Source organism: Phyllobates terribilis, unplaced genomic scaffold (genome assembly GCF_046119375.1).
Source record: "Phyllobates terribilis strain yellow unplaced genomic scaffold, ASM4611937v1 Scaffold_12__6_contigs__length_324123572, whole genome shotgun sequence".
Lineage (NCBI taxonomy): Eukaryota > Metazoa > Chordata > Amphibia > Anura > Dendrobatidae > Phyllobates > Phyllobates terribilis.
Genome location: NW_027362772.1, coordinates 16,904,432 through 16,928,763, shown reverse-complemented (window position 1 = coordinate 16,928,763; position 24,332 = coordinate 16,904,432). Strand labels below are relative to the sequence as shown.

The window sequence follows — 24,332 nt, the reverse complement described above, 5'->3', positions numbered from 1 at the left end:
TAGGGCAGTATTATAGTAGTTTTATTCTTGTGCCTAAGAGTAGTGTTATAGTAGTTAAATTCTTGTACATAGGGGCGGTATTATAGTAGTTATATTCTTGTACATAGGGGCAGTATTATAGCAGTTATATTCTTGTACATAGGGGCAGTATTATAGCAGTATATTCTTGTACATAGGCAGCAGTATTATATTAGTTATATTCTTGTACATAGGAGCAGTTTTATAGTAGTTATATTCTTGTACATAGGGGCAGTATTATAGTAGTTGTATTGTTGTACATAGGAGCAGTATTATCGTAGTTATATTCTTGTACATAGGGGACAGTATTATAGTAGTTATATTCTTGTACATAGGGGACAGTATTATAGCAGTTATATTCTTGTACATAGGAGCAGTATTATAGTAGTTATATTCTTGTACATATGGGCAGTATTATAGTAGTTATATTCTTGTACAAAGGGGCAGTATTATAGTAGTTATATTGTTGTACATAGGAGCTGTATTATCGTAGTTATATTGTTGTACATAGGGGCATTATTACAGTAGTTATATTCTTTTACAAAGGGGCAGTATTATAGTAGTTATATTCTTGAACATAGGAGCAGTATTATAGTAGTTATATTCTTGTACAAAGGGGCAGTATTACAGTAGTTATATTCTTGTACAAAGGAGCCGTATTATAGCAGTTATATTCTTGTACATAGGGGCAAAATTATAGTAGGTATATTCTTGTACATAGGAGCAGTTTTATAATAGTTATAATATTGTACATAGGGGCAGTATTATAGTAGTTATATTCTTGTACATAGGGGCAGTATTATAGTAGTTATATTCTTGTACATAGGAAACAGTATTATAGTAGTTATTTTCTTGTACATAGGAGTAGTAGTTATATTCTTGTACGTAAGGGGCAGTATTATAGTATCTATTTTGTTGTACATAGGGGCAGTATTATAATAGTTATATTCTTGTACATAAGAGCAGTATTATAGTAGTTATATTCTTGTACATAGGGGGGCAGTATTATAGTAGCTCTATTCTTGTTCATTGGAGCAGTATTATAGTAGTTATATTCTTGTACATAAGGAGCAGTATTATAATCGTTATATTCTTGTACATAAGGAGCAGTATTATAGTAGTTATATTCTTGTACATAGGGGCAGTATTATAGTAGTTATATTCTTGTACATATGAGCAGTATTATAGTAGTTATATTCTTGTACATAGGGGGCAGTATTATAGTAGTTATATTCTTGTACATCGGAGCAGTATTATAGTAGTTATATTCTTGTACATAGGAGCAGTATTATAGTAGTTATATTCTTGTACATAGGAGCAGTATTATAGTAGTTATATTCTTGTACATAGGGGCAATATTATAGTAGTTATATTCTTGTACATAGGGGCAGTATTATAGTAGTTATATTCTTGTACATAGGGGCAGTATTATAGTAATTATATCCTTGTACATAGAGGCAGTATTATAGCAGTTATATTCCTGTACATAGGGGCAGTATTATAGTAGTTATATTCTTGTACATAGGATCAGTATTATAGTAGTTATATTCTTGTACATAGGGGCAGTATTATAGTAGTTATATTCTTGTACATAGGGGCAGTATTATAGTAGTTATATTCTTGTACATAGGAGCAGTATTATAGTAGTTATATTTTTGTACATAGGAGCAATATTATAGTAATTATATTCATATATTAGTTATAAGCTTGTTTGTTAGGAAACATATATAATTGCCATGTCATAGAATATCCTGGCTCTTATCTCTCACCCTGATATTTCTTCTTTTGTATCTTGTTAGATATCCAGAATGCCATGCCTGCAATTATTAAGGTGATGAAGGCGTCACAGACCACAATTCCAATAATGGTTCCAGTATTGAGCTGAAAACAATTTCCACATCCTGCAAGTAATAAAAATTATTACATTCTCCTTCATCTACAATTATCTCATCTCTCTGCAATGGTTATCATTTATTTTGGTAGCATTGTTTTTTTTTCTTTTTTAAACTTTAGAAAGTAAACTTTTTTTATTTAATTACCCATGAACCTTTGCAAAATTAACAATGCTGCTAATACACTCCATTACATTCTTTGTTTCCTACTCTCTTGAACACCAAGCTGAAATTTTTATTTAAACTACCTTCTTTGTCCTCCTTTAGAAGCTGCTTTGAACTGCTGCTCTAGCATGAATTCATGCTAAACACTATTTACAAATATTCTCCTTGTCTAAGTTCCTCTGCTGCCCTCCCCTTATGTTCAGACTGTTTGTAAATAGTGTTTCAGTGCAGATTCTTCCTAGAGCAGCAGTTCAAAGCAGCTTCTAAAATATCAGCAATATTGACATGGTTTTTGAGAAAATAGGAAGCAAAACAACATAGTGGGATATATTTCAAATATTGATCAATAATTAGGTAATAGATAAAGTTTAGGTACTCTTTAATAACTCAATACTTATCCAGAATTTATTTGGAAGTATTGCTTACCTTCTTGAGCTGAGGCTGAACCTGTAAACACAGAAGAAAAGAAGTTGTGTCATAAAACTAATATATAAATAAGAATTTGATAGAGGTGCAAACATCTGTTGGCAAATGTAAAGTATATAATATGTGACAAGAAACCGAACAGGAAGCGCTAAACCTCAAGGCTCAGGTTCTTTCAGTAAGTGTCCAGTCGTGTGGTTATCTGACCTACAAATTGTGTCTCTCATGGTCTGCAAAACTCATAGACTGGATGACAGAAAGGTATAGTGACTATGCTTTACAAAATGCATGGCCACTTTTAATATGGAGGGTGGAGAGTCACCTTAAATTAATGGAACACTCCATCCAAATTGCATCAACCAGATACCATTTTTTCACTTTTGTTATGATTATTTTTTTCAATTTTTTATAATTATTTTTTTATTGGTAAAAATTGCCATGAATTTCTTTTAAATGTTTCAAGTGTTTATTTATTTATTTATTTACACTTATTTGTTCAAACATTCTATTGAATTTCTTTTCAATTTTTCAAAAGTGTTTATTTATTTACACTTATTTGTTCAATCATTCAATTTAATTTCTTTTCATTTTTTTTTTTTTTGCATTTATTTATTTTTACACTTATTTGTACAAACATTAATTTGTTTCCATACAGGAAAGAAATAGAAATGCCCAGAGCCTAAAAATACCTAAAACTTGCTACATTGAAGAACAATAAAAAAAAAAATGGTAACAATTCTGGATATATATTATTACTTCTTTTTGATAGATTAAATAAAAAAATGTAAATGGTAAGAATGCAACAAGGAAAAAAAAATATCACCTACATGTACTTCAAAGGTCGTGTCTTTGACTTTGATGTGGACTCGCACGCCGATCCTGCATCTTTCCCGGCAGATGATAGCTGATTTAATCAGCCATCATGTGCCACTAATAGCCACGGGTGGAGCGGAACTGAATTCTGCCCGCGGCTGTTAACTTGTTAATGATCAATTTCTGACAGCAACATGTAACACACACCGGCAGGGGAGCATGACACTGCACGCTCCCATTGCCATGCCTGTGACATGATTATGGGGCGCCGATGGATTGCACTGACAGCGGGGGTCTGCTGAAGACCCTCATGCCTATGATTATGATTCTCCTGTGAAAGCCAGAATTTACCTAGCGTTCATTAGAGATCATGATTTTTGCTATACATTGCAATGCTGATGCCCCGCTATGTATAGCACAAGAGATCAGATGATCACAGCTGCATTAAATTCTGTAAAAAGTGGGAAAAAAAGTTTTAAAAACACGAAATAAATAAAAAAAACACAAAAGTTTCAAATCATCCCACTTTAGCCCCATTAAAAAGAAAACAAAAAAAATGACACATATTTGGTATCGCTGCATTCGTAAAAGTCCGATCCATCAAAATATAAAGTAAATTAATTTGATTGGTAAACAGTAGTGTTGAGCGAGCACTAAAATGCTCGGGTGCTCGAATCTCGGGCCGAGCAACGAGCCCAATGTTAGTCTATGGGAGACCCGAGCATTTTTGCGGTGGCACCCCCGGCAGTCTTTTAAAAGCATAACAAGTGCCCAAAACGATAGTGACAGTGCTCAAATGGGGACAGCATGGGGATCGCCCCAGGAAGCATTTCTGACCCCCAGGTCACTGTTGTCAACAACGTGGTCAGAGGTATTAAGCCACTTTTACGGGCTCACAATAAAACGTTCAAAAACGAAAGTGAAAGTGTTTTCCTGTGAAATATGTTAAGGAATTTCTTTACCAGGGTAAAGACTTGTGTATAAGGTAAAATAAATAACCAAAAACAAAAATACTCCTCCACACCTTGGGCTATGTTCACAAGTAACATTTTTTATGCGTTTTTGCACTTTTGCATTGCTTTCAACCGTGACAAATGCATTTACCGGGAAATGTCATTTTAACATTTTACAATCTTATCTGGCCATGTGCTGTGTGACACATGCATACAGTGCTGAAAAGACATGGGAACAGCATGGGGAAGACCCCTGGAAGCATCTCTGACACCCAGGTCACTGCCTAAAAGTGTGCCCATCAGAAGTGATCCTTGCCGCATCAGAAGATGCAGACTTGTAACTATCCCCGTGCAAGTCCTTGTCCCAGGGCAGTGTTCAATTGTACCTCCCCCATTCCAAGCGCAAGTATGCAGCCTGCCACCCACCCACCCCCAGGCTGCAATACCATACTGCTAGCTTGCACTTGAAATGGGGCCTTTTAGTTTTGAGGAGGCCGAAGCTGGCCACTACCTCATGGCTGCTTCGGCAGCGAGGTACTCAGTCCCCAGCTGCCCGGCCTACTTTAGGGCAGCATTGGACGAGCCCACCAGAGAACCAGACTCCTCCGGTGGGCCCTGGCTTCTCCATCAGGTGAGTTGAGAGTGCCAAGGTGAGAGTGCCAAGGTGAGGAGCATGATGATGATGATAGAAGTTAGCAACTGCTTTGCTTTGTTGGAATGCAAGCGTAAGTGTGCAACCTGCCACCCACCCACCCCAGGCTACAATACCATACTGCTAGCTTGCTTGCACTTGAAATTGGGCCTTTTAGGCATGCGGAGGCAGACGCCGGCCACCATGTCATGGCTGCATTGGCGGCCCTTTTATCCATACTCAGTCCCCAGCCGCCCGGCGACCGGGTGTCCACGCTCGGTCCCCAGCCGCCAGGGGGCGGCCAGGTGTCCACACTCGGTCCCCAGCTGCCCCGCGGCCGGGTGTCCACACACGGTCCCCAGCTGCCTGGGGGCGGCCGGGTGTCCATAAACGGTCCCCAGCCGCCCCGATTTCTCCTGTTACCGACCCACACACTTTTCTTAGACTGGCTTGCTTTAGGGCAGCATTGGACGAGCCCACCAGAGAACCAGACTCCTCCGGTGGGCCCTGGCTTCTCCATCAGGGGAGTTGAGAGTGCCAAGGTGAGGAGCATGATGAGGATGATAGAAGTTAGCATCTGCTTTGTTTTCTTGGAATGCAAGCACATGTATATAGTAGCGGCTAGGCCTTAGGTGGTCAGCGATTTGGCGCATATCCTACCTCCTACGAGGATTGCTGGATGTTTTCCTGCTACTATCCCAGTTCTATGACTCCCGTTAAAACAAAGCTTCAGCTGATAAATGATGGATGAGGTGGTGGCAAAGGAGAAAGAGCAGGAGGAACAGGGACCATTCACATCAATATCAGGCCAGTCAACCACATATGTCTTGTAGGATATGTTTCTGTAACAAAAGGAGCGGTTCGGCTACACAGTTATAGGGCATACAGTGAGTGCAATGCCTACCAAACATTTCGAGGCACTCCAATGCCCCTTGGAAGTGACATGGAGGTCAGAGGGCCTAACTAAACCGTTCTTTCCATTTATACCAACTGGGTATCCTGTGCACTGTTGGCCTAAGCAGTGAATGGAAGGCTTTCCAAAAATTATGAGGAACTGCAATGCCCCTTGAAACAGACGTGGATTACAGCGTACTAAAAACCTTCTACCCATTATTGGGGAGTGGGTCTCCGTTAGTTTTCGCCTTTGCATTGAAAAGCAAAAGCTGACTAAAATTAGGAGGAAATGCAATGCCCGTTGGAAGAGTCGTGGAGGTTAAAGGTAATTAAAAACAACATTTCAATGCCCCTCAGAAGAGACATGGAGGTTGCAGTAGCTTAACAAGACGGTTTTAATGCCCCTCGGAAGAGACGTGGAGCTCGCAGTAGCATAACAAGACGCTTTTAATGCCCCTTGGAAAAGTGGTGGAGGTGGCAGTAGCTTAACAAGATGGTTTTATTGCCCCTCAGAAGAGACGTGGAGGTCAGAGTGGTATAAGACGCCAGTTTTAATGCCCCTTGGAAGAGACGTGGAGGTCAGAGTGGTATAACAACACGCTTTTAATGCCCCTCAAAAGAGACGTGGAGGTCCCAGTAGCTTAACAAGACACTTTTAATGCCCCTCAGGAGAGACGTGGAGGTCGAAGTAGCTTAACAAGATGGTTTTAATGCCCCTTACAAGAGCCTTCCAAGCAAAAGCTGCCTAAAATTGGGACGTAGGAACTTGCAATACCCTTACAAGAGCCATACAGTACAGCATATTACAAATATTATTCCCATTATTGGGGAGTGGGTCTCCCATAGTATTTGCTTATGCCTTCCAAGCAAAAGCTGCCAAAAATTATGAGGAAATGCAATGCCTGTTCGAAGAGTCGTGGAGGTCCCAGTAGCTTAACAAGACCATTTTAATGCCCCTCAGAAGAAACGTGGAGGTCAGAGTGGTATAACAACACACTTTTAATGCCCCTCAGAAGAGACGTGGAGGTCAGAGTGGTATAACAAGGCGGTTTTAATGCCCCTCAGAAGAGACGTGGAGGTCACAGTAGCTTAACAAGACGCTTTTAATGCCCCTCGGAAAAGTGGTGGAGGTCCCAGTAGCTTAACAAGACGCTTTTAATGCCCCTCAGAAGAGACGTGGAGGTCCCAGTAGCTTAACAAGATGCTTTTAATGATCCTCGGAAAAATGGTGGAGGTCGCAGTAGCTTAACAAGACGCTTTTAATGCCCCTTACAAGAGCCATACAGTACAGCATCTTAAAAACATTATTCCTATTATTGGGGAGTGTGTCTCCCATAGTCTTTGCTTATGCCTTCCAAGCAAAAGCTGCCAAAAATTAGGATGGAGGAACTTGCAATGCCCCTTACAAGAGCCATGCAGTACAGCATATTACAAACATTATTCCCATTATTGGGGAGTGGGTCTCCCATAGTATTTGCTTATGCCTTCCAAGCAAAAGCTGCCAAAAATTAGGATGGAGGAACTTGCAATGCCCCTTACAAGAGCCATACAGTACAGCATCTTAAAAATATTATTCCCATTATTGGGGAGTGGGTCTCCCACAGTCTTTGCTTATGCCTTCCAAGCAAAAGCGGACAAAAATAAGGACGGAGAAACTTTCAATAATGGCAACACGGACCAGGGTCACCCTGGTGGTATAGTGGTGGTGGAGGCTGAGGATAAGGAGAAGAACATAAAACTGCCGAAATGAGGAAGCGTATACCCATGTGTGGGTGTGAAGCGGTGCATGTGAATACACCTCCCGAAAAAACACAGTGGATTTGACTTTATGTTACTCTGCTGTCATTTGGTGGTGATGAGAAGTCTGGCCCAATCCAGCCATTGTTCATTTTGATAAGGGTCAGCTTGTCAGCATTGTCAGTTGACAGGCGAGTGCACTTATCAGTTACAATTCCCCCAGCGGCACTAAAAACACGCTCCGATAACACGCTAGCGGCAGGGCAGGCCAGGACCTCCAAAGTGTACAGAGGGAGTTCATTCCAAGTGTCTAACTTGGATACCCAATAATTAAAAGGCACGGAGGAATCACGGAGGACGCTGGTATGGTTGGCAAGGTACTCCCTCACCATCTTTTGAAACTTTCCACTCCTTGTGAGAGTACCCCGCGCCTCAGGGCCTGTAAGCTGGGCGGGTCTCAGAAAACTGTCCCAGAACGTTGACAATGTTCCCCTGCCTCTGCTGGATTGGAGTTGCCTCTCTCTCGCTTGGTTGGTCAACGAACTGTGACCTCTGCCGCTAGCGTGTTCAGATGGGAACTTTTTTAACAGTTCTGCAGCAAGGGCCTTCTGGTACTGCCCCATTTTTGTAGACCTCTCCACCTCAGGAATAAGAGAGTGAAAGTTCTCTTTGTAGCAGGGGTCTAAAAGTGTCACCAACCAGTAATGACTGTCACCCAACATTTCGACAATGCGAGGGTCATGGTCAAGGCAGCGTAACATAAAGTCAGCCATGCGTACCAGACTGGTAACGGGCAAGACTTCCATGTCCTCACCAAGATCACGACTGACCATGCTCTCCTCCTCCTCCTCCTTCTCCCCCCTGTCCTCAGGCCACCCACGCTGAACCGACGTTATGACAGTTGTACAGGTACTACCATCTACAGCGCATTACACAAGCTCCTGTTCTTCTTCCTCCTCCTCCTCCTCCTCTCCTTCATTGTCCCCCAATGCACGTTGGGATGAGATGAGGCTGGTCTGTGTGTAATCGACCGCTACGGCTTCTTGATCCATCTCATCATACTCTGGCTGCAATGCCTCCTCTTTAATTCTCTGCAGAGAGCGTTGCAAAAGACAGACAAGTGGAATGCTGACGCTAATGATGGCATCATCGCCACTCACCATCTGGGTGGACTCCTCAAAGTTTGTCAAGATGATACAGATGTCAGAAATCCAGGTCCACTCCTGAGGTCTTATGTGTGGAGTCTGACCTGAATATCGACGGCCTTGTTGCTGCTGGTACTCCACAACTGCTCTCTTCTGCTGACAAATCCTTTGCAACATGTGGAGGGTAGAGTTCCAATGTGTGGGGACATCACACACCCGTTGGTGTGACGGAAACTGTAAACGCTGCTGCAACACAGCAAGGGCGGCGGAAGCTGTAGCCGACTTGAGAAAATGAGCTGACAAGCAGATCTGGCAACTCGGGGTACAATTTAAGAAACCGCTGAACCACGAGGTTAAGCACATGAGCCAGGCATGGTACATGTGTGATCTCGCCTCGCCTCAGAGCCGCAACCAGGTTACGGCCATTGTCACACACGACCATGCCGGGATGTAGGTTCAGCGGTCTCAGCCACAGATCTTCCTGCTCTTTCACAGGTGTCCACAACTCACAAGCAGTGTGAGGTTTATCACCTAAGCTTATGAGTTTCAGCACAGCCTGTTGCCGCTTGGCGGAGGCAGCACTGCAGTGCTTCCAGTTGTAACTGATGAGTTGATATCTGAGATGGAGGCTGAACATGAGGAGGATGATGCGCAGGAGCTGTACACTGTGGGGGCAACTCTGACTGACATAGGGCCCACAATCCTCAGTGTGGGGAGGATGTGTTCCGTCCCAAGGTTCGACTGGGTCCCGGCTTCCACTATGTTTACCCAGTGTGCCGTCAGGGAGATGTACCGTCCCTGGCCACAAGCACTTGTCCACGTGTCCGTTGTCAGGTGGACTCTCCCAGTAACTGTGTTGTTGACGGCACGGCAGATGTTTTGGGACACATGATTGTGTAGTGCGGGGATGGCACACCGGGCAAAATAGTGTCGGCTGGGGACCGAGTACCGAGGGACGGCCACCGCCATAAGGTTGCAGAAGGATTCCGTCTCCACCAGCCTAAAAGGCAGCATTTCCAACGCAAGCAGTCGTGAAATGTGCAAATTTAGGACTGTGGCCTGTGGGGCGTTAGCTGCGAATTTCCGCTTTCGTTCAAAGGTCTGGGATCTGGACAATTGAATGCTGCGGTGGGACGTGGACGTTGATACTGTTTCTTGAGAAACTGCCATAACAAGTGAAGACTGAGAGGAGGGGGCATCTTTGCATGCAGTATGGACAGGGGATTGCCTTGCACACACAACAGGGGGTTCTATTGCACGCACAACAGCGGAAGAAGCTGTGGTGACACCCGCTGACACTGGTCGTGGACCCTGGGGTTCGCCCCACAAAGTCGGGTGCTTTGCTGCCATGTGCCTGATCATGCTGGTGGTGGTCAGGCTGGTAGTTTTGTCACCCCTGCTGATGCTGGCCTGGCAGGTGGTACAAATGGCCTTTTTGGGGTTATCAGCAGAGTCTTTAAAAAAATTCCAGACTCTGGAAGACCTACCGCTTGTACTGGCAACTTCCCTTGTGCTGGTGTTACGGGGAACGGTTGCCCGCCTTCTGTCTGCGGCCACCACACTGCTTCTTCCTGCCTGTTGGGGTACTCTGCCTCACTCTGCATGTCCTCCTGCCACGTTGGGTCAGTTACCAGATCATCCACCACCTCCTCCTCTTCCACTTGCGCACCACGATCTTCCTCCTCACTTCCTGGCAATTGTGCCTCATTACGTCCACCTCTTGTGACAAATTGCCAGCGTCTACTTCCTGTGGCCATGGCTGTTCAAATATTTGTGCATCGCTACATGGGATCTCCTCTTCCACCACTTCAAGCGGAGCAGGCGAGGGGCACAAATATGGAAATGGACCAGTGAACAGCTCTTCAGAGTGTCCAAGTGTGGGATCAGTTGCTGTCTGACGACACTCGGCATGGTGGGAGGAAGGAGCATCAGGGTGAGGAGGAGTATGCGGTCGAGACTCACGGCTACTAAGAGTCGACCGTGTGGAAGACAGGCCGGAGGTGGTGGTGCCCAGGTAACTGGAAGTATTATCTGCTATCCAAATAATAACCTGTTCACACTGATCAGTTCGCAAAACTGGTGTTGTTCTGTGCTTCCCTAGTAATTCGGTCAAGAAGTGGGAGCAAGAAGGTTGGTTGTGGCACATTTTCACCTTTGCCACGGCCCAGTCCTCTGCACGCAGCATCACCAGAACGTACACTTCTACGTCCCTTGCCACGCGCTTTGCCCATTGTAAATGAAGTAAAATAGCTTACACTCACACTATCAATGGAAAAAGGGTAATAAAAACTAGATTAGAACCGTGGAAGAGGAAAACCACAGTTCTCTTTCTCTGGCCTACACCCGACTCTTTTAAACAATCTGAACAATCAGGGAGAAAATATTACTGTTTTTCTTTACGGAAAAAATACCAAAAGCTGAATAATAGAGATTTCTTACCGTGGAACAGCAAAACCACAGTTATAATTTACTGGTGTATGTAGACGAGACTTTTTTAAATATATATATTTGCGGCTGAACAGTGAGCGACACACTCAAACTGTTTTTTTTAGATACAAATGGCCCAAAAGTGGATAATACAGAGGTTTGAACCGTGGAACTGCAAAACCACACTTGTATTTCTTGGGCCTACACCAGACTATTTTCAACAGATATATTTGTGTCTGAACAATCAGGAGACACTATTATTTATTTTTTACGGCAAAAAATGCCAAAAGCTGGATAATAGAGATTTTTTACCGTGGAACAGCAAAACCACAGTTATAATTTACTGGTGTATACCAGACTATTTTCAACAGATATATTTGTGTCTGAACAATCAGGAGACACAATTATTTATTTTTTACGGCAAAAACTGGCAAAAGCAGGATAATAGAGATTTTTACTGTGGAACAGCAAAACCACAGTTATAATTTACTGGTGTATACCAGACTTTTTTAAATATATATATATTTGCGGCTGAACAGTGAGCAACACACTCAAACTGGTTTTTTTTAGATACAAAAGGCACAAAACTGGATAATACAGAGATTTCACCTGTGGGACTGCAAAACCACACTTCTGTTTCTGTGGCCTATACCAGACTCTTTTCAACAGATATATTTGTGTCGGAAAAATCAGAGACACACTTTTTTTTTGGGGGGGGGGGGACACCAAAAGGTTAATAAGACGGGTATTTGTACAGTGTGAAGGAGGAAAAAAAAAAGAGGATTTAGATGAAAAAAAAGGATTTTTCCTGGCCCCCGAGACCTGGAGCTAAGTCCAGCAATTTCAGAAACAGGAGCCCACAGGACTGTAATGTAGCGTTTGCTGGTATAACCACTGCGTCTCCCATACAGCCTGCCTGCCTGGTATCTGGGATGGATATTAGTCCTGAAAAGGACTGTTTGTTTGTTCTGGCAGCCTTTACAGACCCTACACTAACTATTTTGCACTATATATCTCTCCCTAAATCAGCAGCGCTGTCCCTACACTGTCTGATCCCAGCCATCTGTGTCCAAGATGGCGGCGCCCGGTTTTAAATACTCGAGGTGACGCAGTGCGGCCAGCCAATCACTGTAATGCCCACAAACAACATAGCTGCGGCATTACAGTGACTGGCTGGCAATCCCTGCATGTTCATTGGCTCTGTAAAGCGCGCCAAACATGCAGGGCGGAGACCCGAGCTCCCGCCCGAGTAACCCGGAAATGCTCGGTGCTCACCGAACATCCCGAGTAGTGAGATGCTCGGGCGAGTACTGAGCAGTGTCGTGCATGCTCGCTCAACACTAGTAAACAGTGTAACAAGAAAAAGGAATAAAAACGCCAGAATTATTTTTTTATTTTTATTAGTTTTCTTGGCCACCACAACATTGCAATAAAATGCAATAACAGGTGATCAAAACATCATATCTACCCCAAAATTGTATGAATAAAAACGTCAGCTAGGGTTGCAAAAAATAAGCTCTCACCCGGCCCCAGATCATGAAAAATAAAAAAGTTATCGGTCTCAGAAAGTAGTTCCAAAAGCAAAATTTTTTTTTTTTTTTTTTTTACAAATTTCTAAATTTTTTTCGCAACTTAAATTAAAAAAAAAAAAAACGATACATGTTTGGTATCTGCGTACTCGTACTGACCTGGAGAATCATATTACCTAGTCAGTTTTACCATATAGTGAACTTGGAATTTTTTTTTCCCGTTCTCCAGTAGATCACATGATGGAAATGAATGGTGTCATTCAAAAGTACAACTCGTCCGGCAAAAAAAATGAAACCACCTACGGCTATGGGGACGGAAAAAATAAAAAAGTTATGGGTTTTGAAAGAACAGGTGGGAAAAGCTAAAACGAAAAAAAAAAAACGGAAAATCGCCTGGGTGGGAAGGGGTTAATATCTGTCTGTTTTAGTGTTTAATGGGGGAAAAAAAAAAGATCAGAAAAAAACGTTCATGAGATTCGCTCTCTGCTTTGCCGTTTTTCATGGCGGCCAGTTCCTGATTGTCACAGTCCCGGCTCCATAATAGTGATGTCATCGCATTTGTAACATTGTTACAAAATACCGCCACCCACAATATCTCTATATTTGCTTCTCCAACCATAGCGGAAGGGGATCCGTGCCATATGGGAAGTGTAACTCTGCCAAAATGCATCATTCTCCTTTTTATTACAATGTGAAAACAAATATTTCCAATATTTCTAGAACTAATATTGACCTGGAAAATGTTTTTTATCTTTTTATCCTTGTCTTTGATGAGCCATAACTTTTCGTATTTTTCTGTCGAAATAGGGATATGTACACACAGTGGGTTTTTTTTTGCTTTTTTTTTTTTTTTTTTTTTAGTAAATCCAAATTTAGAAAAAAAAGGTTTCAAAACCGCTTGACTCTTCCTTTATATTGTGAAACCATTTTGCTGTTCCTACGTTTCCTTTTTTTGAGCTTCTTTTTTTTTTTCTATTTTAGGTGTTGAAAAAAACGCCTGGTGGGAGAAAATAAAATTCATGTTACTTCTTTGAAGCATCTCCTGCACCAAACTAACTACTGTCCAATCAAAAACTCTTTATAAAAAAACTCTTCAAAAGTAGTCTTTAAGTCTGCATGCACACAGAGTTTTTTGAAGAGTCTTTGGAGCATAAACTCTACAAATCCTCCTCCAAATACCAAAACTCTTCAAAAACGTGGAGTTTCTGCTCCAAAAATGCAACAAAAAGACCCATACCCGAAAGCCGCTTAAGGAAATGCTTTACTAAGCAAAAACCTCCTCCAAAAAGTATGTGCACACAACCTCTTTACGACATTGGAAGACTAGCCGAGGATTTCCTAGGCAGCTCTGCCATTATTTTCTGGCATCTTTTTTCTATAGTTTGATTTATAACTAGTAGATAGGCTCCTAAAGAATAAACATGCTGCTATGTTAACTGCTTCTGAACCCTGAAATGGTTAAAAGCAGTAATAAAACGCTCAACACTGCAAACAGACAACACACGGATTGATTGCAAGCTCATCTGAATAAGCGCTTAGGCTAAGTTCACAAGTTGCGAATTTGGAGCAGATTTTCAGAAAATCCGCACTGATACAAGTACCAATTAAGTAGATGAGACTTTATCAAATCTCTTCTATGCGGATAATTTTTGGACGTAAATTTACTTGGATTTCAAAGTCACCAGGATGTAAATCTGCAACCAAATCTGCAACGAAATAACACAAGCACAGATTTTGTGGCAGATAATCTGTGAAAAATTGAATGTTAATGTTTTCATTTATATATTTTTAAGGTACAAATAACGTTTTAATCATTTTTTTTAACTGCTTCACAGCATCTGAATCCTGAAATGGTTAAAAGACATAACAGAACACTTAATATGTGCAAACAGACAAGCCATGAACAGATTGTAAGCTCATCTGAACGAGCGCTTAGCCTAAGTTCACAAGTTGCGAATTTGGTGCAGATTTTTAACTGCAGAAAATTCGTACTGATACAAGTACCAATTAAGTAGATGAGACTTTATCAAATCTCTTCTATGTGGATAATTTTGGGGCTTGAATTAACTTGACTTAACAGATTTTTAACAGCAGAAAATCTGCAATCTCTTCTACACGGATAATTTTTGGACGTGAATTAATTTTGATTTCTAAGTCACCAGGACGTAAATCTGCACCAAATCTGCAACGAAATAGCACAAGCACAGATTTTGTTGCAGATAAGCTGTGAAAAATCTAATGTTAATGTTTTCATTTGTATATTTTTAGGGTACAAATAACTTTTTATCACTTTGTGGTTGAGATGAACTTTTTTTTTATGACACATGATATTTCTAAGAAAGGAAACATTGAGGGTTTTTTTTCCTTTTTTCAAAGTTTTTTAAAAGTTTTAAAATTGGTGATAATCTACTTGGTTGACATGGTTACAATATATGGCTGTCGTTGGATAATGTTTTCAAAAAGCTTCCATAACTTCTCGCAGTTTTGTGACCAGACCTTCATGTCTCGTATAGACCGGTAATCAACAGAAAGACTGACACTACTCAGGGCAAGATGACATCAGACAAAACCCCTTTAAATGTAGCCAGTTTGACAGACAAATGTAATATCTCCCCTTTATCAGCTGTTGTCCCCAATCATGCATTATCATGTGCCCACCATTCCCATTCTACACCCTACTGTAGGGCAACCTTTATGGGGCTTCTAGAAGGGTTGTCCATACAAGAGCAAGAATTATGGGCGGAAATTGATTTCTGTTCCATCATTGGAAACTATGGACACATCATTGTATTTTGTTGATTTCACAAATTTTATTTGCACATTATGTTGAGTAATTTCCAAGGTTTTTCCGGAGTCTTATAAATTAGGGGAAGTGAATAATTATTTTTTATTTTGAGGACAAGATTTCAACAATATAAAACAACTGACAAAGTAAACTTGAATGGAAAAGTTTTAAAAAATATATCTGCAATCTCTGAAAGTATCCAATTATTTGGTAAATATTTAAAATATATAAGGAAGTTTAATTGCTTTCTTTTTGTGTTTAAAACTGTTGCATTCTCACACGGTGGGTGACATGATCTGTCCACTTTCAGGAGGCTGCATCTTGTCTCCATTGGGGTTGTCAGAAAGCTTGTCCCTGGCCACCAATCTGTCTCAGATGTCTTCATCTGACGGTTATCTTCACATTGAGTCTATTTTCTACGTTTTTGGAGTGGAATCTGAAGTTTTTGAGAAGTTTCGAGGAGGACTTTGGAGAGTTTCCACAAAAAAACTCAACCCAACCTCAATGGTGATATTCCAGTTCGTTCCTGCTTCCCTTGATGGACCTGAGCTGCAATACCAGAAGTGACCTGTAGACAAGTGTGTCGCTGTTTTGGAAAGAAGGCAGCCATGTGTTTCTAGACAAGTCCTTCTAAATACCAGGAGACTTGGTAGAGCTGAACCCCAAGATTTTGTCTATTTTTTTACTGTCCCATTAACCATATTCATCTTACATGTCAACAGTTCTGTTTTTAGGGATAGATAGATAATAGATAGATGATAGATAATAGATAGATAATAGATATATAGATAGATAGATAATAGATAGATAATAGATAGATAGATAGATGATAGATAGATAATAGATAGATAGATAATAGATAGATATATAGATAATAGATAGATAATAGATAGATAGATGATAGATAATAGATAGCTGATAGATGATAGATAATAGATAGATAATAGATAATAGATAGATAATAGATAGATAGATAATAGATAATAGATATATGATAGATAGATAATAGATAGATAGATAGATAGATAATAGATAGACAATAGATAGATGATAGATAATAGATAGATAGATAATAGATAATAGATAGATGATAGATAGATAATAGATAGACAATAGATAGATGATAGATAATAGATAATAGATAGATGATAGATAATAGATAGATGATAGATAATAGATAATAGATAGATAGATAGATAATAGATAGATAGATAATAGATAATAGATAGATAGATAGATAATAGATAGATAGATAATAGATGATAGATAGATAATAGATAGATAGATAATAGATAGATGATAGATAATAGATGATATATAATAGATAATAGATAGGTGATACAGTTATATGAAAAAGTTTGGGCACCCCTATTAATCTTAAGCTTAATGTTTTATAAAAATTGGTGTTTTTGCAACAGCTATTTCAGTTTGATATATGTAATAACTGTTGGACACAGTAATGTTTCTGCCTTGAAATGAGGTTTATTGTACTAACAGAAAATGTGCAATCTGCATTCAAACAAAATTTGACAGGTGCATAAGTATGGGCACCTCACCAGAAAAGTGACATTAATATTTAGTAGATCCTCCTTTTGCAAAAATAACAGCCTCTAGTCTCTTCCTGTAGCTTTTAATGAGTTCCTGGATCCTAGATGAAGGTATTTTTGACCATTCCTCTTTACAAAACAATTCCAGTTCAGTTAAGTTTGATGGTCGCCGAGCATGGACAGCCCTCTTCAAATGATCCCACAGATGTTCAATGATATTCAGGTCTGGGGACTCGGATGGCCATTCCAGAACATTGTAATTGTTCCTCTGCATGAATGCCTGAGTAGATTTGGAGCGGTGTTTTGGATCATTGTCTTGCTGAAAGATCCATCCCCTGCGTAGCTTCAACTTTATCACTGATTCTTGAACATTATTGTTAAGAATCTGCTGATACTGAGTGGAATCCATGCGTCCCTCAACTTTAACAAGATTCCCGGTGCCGGCATTGGCCACACAGCCCCAAAGCATGAAGGAACCTCCACCAAATTTTACTGTGGGTATCATGTGTTTTTCTTGGAATGCTGTGTTTTTTTGCCGCCATGCATAACGCCTTTTTGTATGACCAAACAACTCAATCTTGGTTTCATCATTCCAGAGGACCTTCTTCCAAAAAGAAATTGGCTTCTCCAAATGTGCTTTGGCATACCTCAGCCGACTCTGTTTGTGGCGTGCTTGCAGAAAAGGCTTCTTTCGCATCACTCTCCCATACAGCTTCTCCTTGTGCAAAGTGCGTTGTATAGTTGACCGATGCACAGTGACACCATCTGCAGCAAGTTGATGCTGCAGCTCTCTGGAGGTGGTCTGAGGATTGTCCTTGACTGATCTCACCATTCTTCTTCTCTGCCTTTCTGATGTTTTTCTTGGCCTGCCACTTCTGGCCTTAACAAGAACTGTCCCTGTGTTCTTCCATTTCCTTACTATGTTCCTCACAGTGGAAACTGACAGGTTAAATCTCTGAGACAGCTTTTTGTATCCTTCCCCTGAACAACTATGTTGAATAATCTTTGTTTTCAGATCATTTGACAGTTGTTTTGAGGAGCCCATGATGCTACTCTTCAGAGGAGATTCAAACAGGAGAACAACTTGCAAGTGGCCACTTTAAGTAGCTTTTCTCATGATTGCATACACCTGGCTATGAAGTTCAAAGCTCAATGAGGTTACAAAACCAAAAAAAGTGCTTTAGTACGTCAGTAAAAAGTAGGTAGGAGTATTTAAAACAAGAAAATGAGAAGGGTGCCCATACTTATGCACCTGTCAAATTTTGATTGAATGCAGATTGCACATTTTCTGTTAGTACAATAAACCTCATTTCAAGGCAGAAACATTACTGTGTCCAACAGTTATTACATATATCAAACTGAAATAGCTGTTGCAAAAACACCAATTTTTATAAAACATTAAGCTTAAGATTAATAGGGGTGCCCAAACTTTTTCATATGACTGTAGATAATAGATAGATAATAGATAGATAGATAATAGATAGATAATAGATATATAGATAATAGATAGATAATAGATAGATAATAGATATATAGATAATATATAGATAATAGATAGATAATAGATAGATAGATAATAGATGATAGATAATAGATAGATAGATAGATAGATAATAGATAAATGATAGATAGATAATAGATGATAGATAATAGATAATAGATAGATAATAGATAGATGATAGATAGATAGATAATAGATAGATAATAGATAATAGATAGATAATAAATAGATAATAGATAGATGATAGATAGATAGATAATAGATAGATAATAGATAATAGATAGATGATAGATAGATAATAGATAATAGATAGATAATAGATAGATGATAGATAATAGATAGATAATAGATAGATAGATGATAGATAGATAATAGATGAATGATAGATAGATGATAGATAGATAATAGATAGATAGATAGATAGATAATAGATAGATAATAGCTAGATAGATAGATGATAGATAATAGATAGATAATAGATAGATAATAGATAATAGATAGATAATACATAGATGATAGATAATAGATAGATAATAGATAGGTAATAGATAGATAATAGATAATAGATAGATGATAGATAATAGATAGATAATAGATAGATAATAGATAGATAGATATCAGATAGATAGATAGTAGATAGATAGATAGATGATAGATAATAGATAGATGATAGATAGATAATAGATAATAGATAGATAATAGATAGATGATAGATAATAGATAGATAATAGTTAGATGATATATAGATAATAGATAGATAATAGATTATAGATAGATGATAGATAATAGATAGATAATAGTTAGATGATAGATAGATAGATAATAGATAATAGATAGATAATAGATAGATGATAGTTAGATGATAGATAGATAATAGATAGATAATAGATAGATAGATAATAGATAGATAGATAATAGTTAGATGATAGATAGATAATAGATAGATAATAGATTATAGATAGATAGATGATAGATAATAGATAGATAATAGTTAGATGATGGATAGATAATAGATAGATAATAGATGATAGATAGATAATAGATAGATGATAGATAATAGATAGATGATAGATAGATTATAGATTAATAGATAGATAATAGATAGATAATAGATATCAGATAGATAATAGATAATAGATAGATAATAGATAGATGATAGATAATAGATAGATGATAGATAGATGATAGATAGATTAATAGATAGATAATAGATAGATAATAGATATCAGATAGATAGATAATAGATAGATATAGATAGATAATAGATAATAGTTAGATGATAGATAGATAATAGATAGATAATAGATAGATAGATGATAGTTAGATGATAGATAGATAATAGATAGATAATAGATAATAGATAGATAATAGTTAGATGATGGATAGATAATAGATAGATAATAGATGATAGATAGATAATAGATAGATGATAGATAGATGATAGATAATAGATAGATGATAGATAGATTATAGATTAATAGATAGATAATAGATAGATAATAGATATCAGATAGATAATAGATAATAGATAGATGATAGATAATAGATAGATGATAGATAGATGATAGATAGATAGATGATAGATAGATTAATAGATAGATAATAGATAGATAATAGATATCAGATAGATAGATAGTAGATAGATAATAGATAGATAAGTGATAACGGGTGCAGGTATTGGAGGGGTGCGGCCGTTTTCGGGATATTATCTATTGTAGACCTGGTTGAGGTCAGACTAGGACTTTGCGCCCTCATTCTGCGCCGTCGCGGCTTCTATTTTTCTAGATAGATAATTTGATATACGATAGATATTAGGAATCACTTACCCAATATTGTCGTTAGGGACAAGAAGAAGACGAGGACGGGGGCAGACATCTCTCCTCGGGTGGGACAGACTCCCTGGTGGTATATTAATTTTTCAGCGTTTTCCAGGCTTTTTGAGGGTGCCTTCACCCCGACATTGACCGCTCCCGGGTGGCTGCAGCCGGTGCCCCTTCTACATCTGCTCTAATGCTGACTTTTCATTGTGAAACCGATGTGTGTATTACTGAACGTCCTTCTTACAAGAGGAAGTGTGTGTGCTCATTGCGAGATACGGTCCTGGTAGAGGACCCTACTCTGGCCAGAAGAGGAAAGGCTGAGTTGCAAAACCACATCTCAAGCTTTGCTCAATAATTCGGCTACTGGTGGAGAATGGGTTCCTGCATGTGGATGCCCTAATTATCAGTGTACCTGCAATACTCCATGGGCCCATTCATGCTGGTTGCCCCAAACTCCTCCAGGCGGACACCTCACGATGGGTCACCATGTGGTACAGGTACAATTCACCACCAATCTAATGTTGCGCGGTTATTTTGATAAATTCCTCTTGACGTGTTGTGTCCCAGATTGTGCCTTTCACTTCCCCATCAGGTCGAGTTTTGTTTCATTTTACCTTTAATGTTACAGGGTTCCTGTTAAATCTTTGCTCACCTTCTTCATCCATTTCCTCATCTATGAGAACTTAAAGGGAAAATTCACCCAAAGTGTAAAATCAGCCGTTTATAAGTAAATACGAAACAGGAGAGAAAGACAAAGTTTGGTCATTGTGTTTTATTAATTTCCAGATATATTAAGAACAAACTGCCATCTCCTATCTCAGTGATGGTAAAATCTGACTTCACTGAAGACAGATTTTACCTATTAATTGAGAAAAGATCAGTCCAGGAGGAGAAAGAAGCAGATTCCTCTAATAACATATATTACAAAGTTTCTTAATTTCATATCTACTGTTGATTTATGGAGAAAAAAAAAAGTTAAACCGACAACTGCTCTTTAACCCCTTTCCACCATATAACATACAGTTACATCACATCCCTGACTTTAATGCAGGCTTGAATGCCGAGCCCGCATCTTTCCCAGCAGATGATGGTTGTTATAATCAGCCATCATCTGCCTCTAAGAGTTGTGGTTGGAACCTGTTACATTCCGCTGCCCCCTGCAGGGGAGCGTTTCATTACATGGACCCATTGGCGTGCTTGTAACCTAATTACAGGGTGTTGATGGGTTGCTGTGACAGCCGGGGGTCTCCTAAAAACCCCCATACCTGTCATTACGATCATCCTGTGAATGCCAGCCTGTAGCTGGCGTTCATAGGAGATCGTGATTTTTGATATAAATGGCAGCGCGGATTCAATACCAGGTGTAGCACAGACGATCAAATGACGGCAGCTTCAAATACCATTCAATGCAGTAAAAAGTGATAAAAAATGTTTTAAAAAATATGAAAAAAAAATAAAAAAGTTTTACCCCATTAAAAAAATTAAAACAATAAAATATACAGTACAGACCAAAAGTTTGGACACACCTTCTCATTTAAAGATCTTTCTGTATTTTCATGACTATGAAAATTGTACATTCACACTGAAGGCATCAAAACTATGAATTAACACATGTGGAATTATATACTTAACAAAAAAGTGTGAAACAACTGAAAATATGTCTTATATTCTAGGTTCTTCAAAGTAGCCACCTTTTGCTTTGATGACTGCTTTGCACACTCTTGGCATTCTCTTGATGAGCTTCAAGAGGTAGTCACTGGAAATGGTCTTCACTTCACAGGTGTGCCCTGTCAGGTTTAATAAGTGGGATTTCTTGCCTTATAAATGGGGTTGGGACCATCAGTTGTGTTGTGCAGAAGTCTGGTGGATACACAGCTGATAGTCCTACTGAATAGACTGTTAGCTGCTTTTTACTTGCCATAATACAAATTCTAAGTAAAGAAAAACGAGTGGCCATCATTACTTTAAGAAATGAAGGTCAGTTAGTCCGAAAAATTGGGAAACTTTGAAAGTGTCCCCAAGTGCAGTTGCAAAAACCATCAAGCGCTACAAAGAAACTGGCTCACATGAGGACCGCCCCAGGAAAGGAAGACCAAGAGTCACCTTTGCTTCTGAGGATAAGCTTATCCGAGTCACCAGCCTCAGAAATCACAGGTTAACAGCAGCTCAGATTAGAGACCGGGTCAATGCCACACAGAGTTCTAGCAGCAGACACATCTCTTCAACAACTGTTAAGAGGAGACTTTGTGCAGCAGGCCTTCATGGTAAAATAGCTGCTAGGAAACCACTGCTAAGGACAGGCAACAAGCAGAAGAGACTTGTTTGGGCTAAAGAACACAAGGAATGGACATTAGACCAGTGGAAATCTGTGCTTTGGTCTGATGAGTCCAAATTTGAGATCTTTGGTTCCAACCACCGTGTCTTTGTGCGACACAGAAAAGGTGAACGGATGGACTCTACATGCCTGGCTCCCACCGTGAAGCATGGAGGAGGAGGTGTGATGGTGTGGGGGTGCTTTGCTGGTGACACTGTTGGGGCTTTATTCAAAATTGAAGGCATACTGAACCAGCATGGCTGCCACAGCATCTTGCAGCGGCATGCTATTCCATCCGGTTTGCGTTTAGTTGGACCATCATTTATTTTTCAACAGGACAATGACCCCAAACACACCTCCAGGCTGTGCAAGGGCTATTTGACCAAGCAGGAGAGTGATGGGGTGCTACGCCAGATGACCTGGCCTCCACAGTCACCAGAGCTGAACCCAATCGAGATGGTTTGGGGTGAGCTGGACCGCAGAGTGAAGGCAAAAGGGCCAACAAGTGCTAAGCATCTGTGGGAACTCCTTCAAGATTGTTGGAAGACCATTTCCGGTGACTACCTCTTGAAGCTCATCAAGAGAATGCCAAGAGTGTGCAAAGCAGTCATCAAAGCAAAAGGTGGCTACTTTGAAGAACCTAGAATATAAGACATATTTTCAGTTGTTTCACACTTTTTTGTTTAGTATATAATTCCACATGTGTTAATTCATAGTTTTGATGCCTTCAGTGTGAATGTACAATTTTTAAAGTCATGAAAATACAGAAAAATCTTTAAATGAGAAAGTGTGTCTAAACATTTGGTCTGTACTGTATATATATATATATATATATATATATATATATATATATATATATATATATATATATATATATATACGCATATTTGGTATCTCCACATTCAGAAATGTCCAATCTATCAAAATATAAAGTAAATTATTCTGATCGTAAATGGAAGGGAGGAAAAATTGAAAAGGAAAAAAATGAAAAATCTCCCCGGATTGAAGTAGTTAAAGAGGTAATGAATTTAGCTCCTCTAAATCTATGTTCCAACATGTTGGGGTTTTTTTACGCAACAAATCTGCAACAAAACTGATCTCTGGCAGGAAATCAGCTGCGTAAGAAACGTAGGTTTTGCTGCGTTTTTTGATGCGTTTTTTCAACATTTTTTTTCACTGTTCTTCTGTCTCTTTTTATGCTTGTACATAAAGTTCAGTGAAAATAAGAACCCCATTCTATTTTGCCATCAAAAACGCTGATGCAAAATTGGGTGCGTTTTTGGTGCATTTTTGATGCGTTTTTTTCACTACTCATTACTTCCTATGGGTGAAAAAACGCTGAAAAAACTCTGAAAGAAGTGACATGCTCTATTTTCCAAAAAAACAACCAAGGCACAAAATACACAGCAATAACAAGAAAAAAAAACAAAGATATGTGAACAGAGTCTCATAGACTTTGCTGGAACTGCAAAACACAGCAGAAAAATTACATAAAAAGCTGCAGCAAAAAACGCAGAAAAACCCAACATGTGTGAACACAGCCTTACTGTTATAAACGTCCAGAAAGTAAATGAAGTACAATCATGAAACTTTGTCCCCTAATCTAGCTCCTCGTTTACTAAGAGATGGTGACTTATTTGTTTTGGATGGAAGTCCCCTTTAAATAAATTGAATAGAAAACAAAACTGCAGCAGTCTGTGTAGTAAAGTCTCCGCTACATATGAAAACCACAGGACAT

At 39.4% G+C, this 24,332-nt stretch overlaps 1 protein-coding gene across 1 annotated transcript in view; it reads right to left on the bottom strand.

Moving 5' to 3' along the window:
- The window catches only part of TYROBP (transmembrane immune signaling adaptor TYROBP), a 35,140-nt gene extending 14,561 nt beyond the window's left edge, over window positions 1–20,579 (bottom strand). Inside the window, exons 1-3 of the mRNA XM_073655594.1 lie at window positions 20,287–20,579; window positions 2,502–2,522; window positions 1,788–1,919 (exon numbers count right to left, since the gene is read on the bottom strand). Coding sequence (XP_073511695.1) covers window positions 1,788–1,919; window positions 2,502–2,522; window positions 20,287–20,335 — 202 coding nt within the window. The 5' untranslated portion in view covers window positions 20,336–20,579. The remainder of the gene's footprint in view (window positions 1–1,787; window positions 1,920–2,501; window positions 2,523–20,286) is intronic.
- Window positions 20,580–24,332: the final 3,753 nt, after the last annotated feature.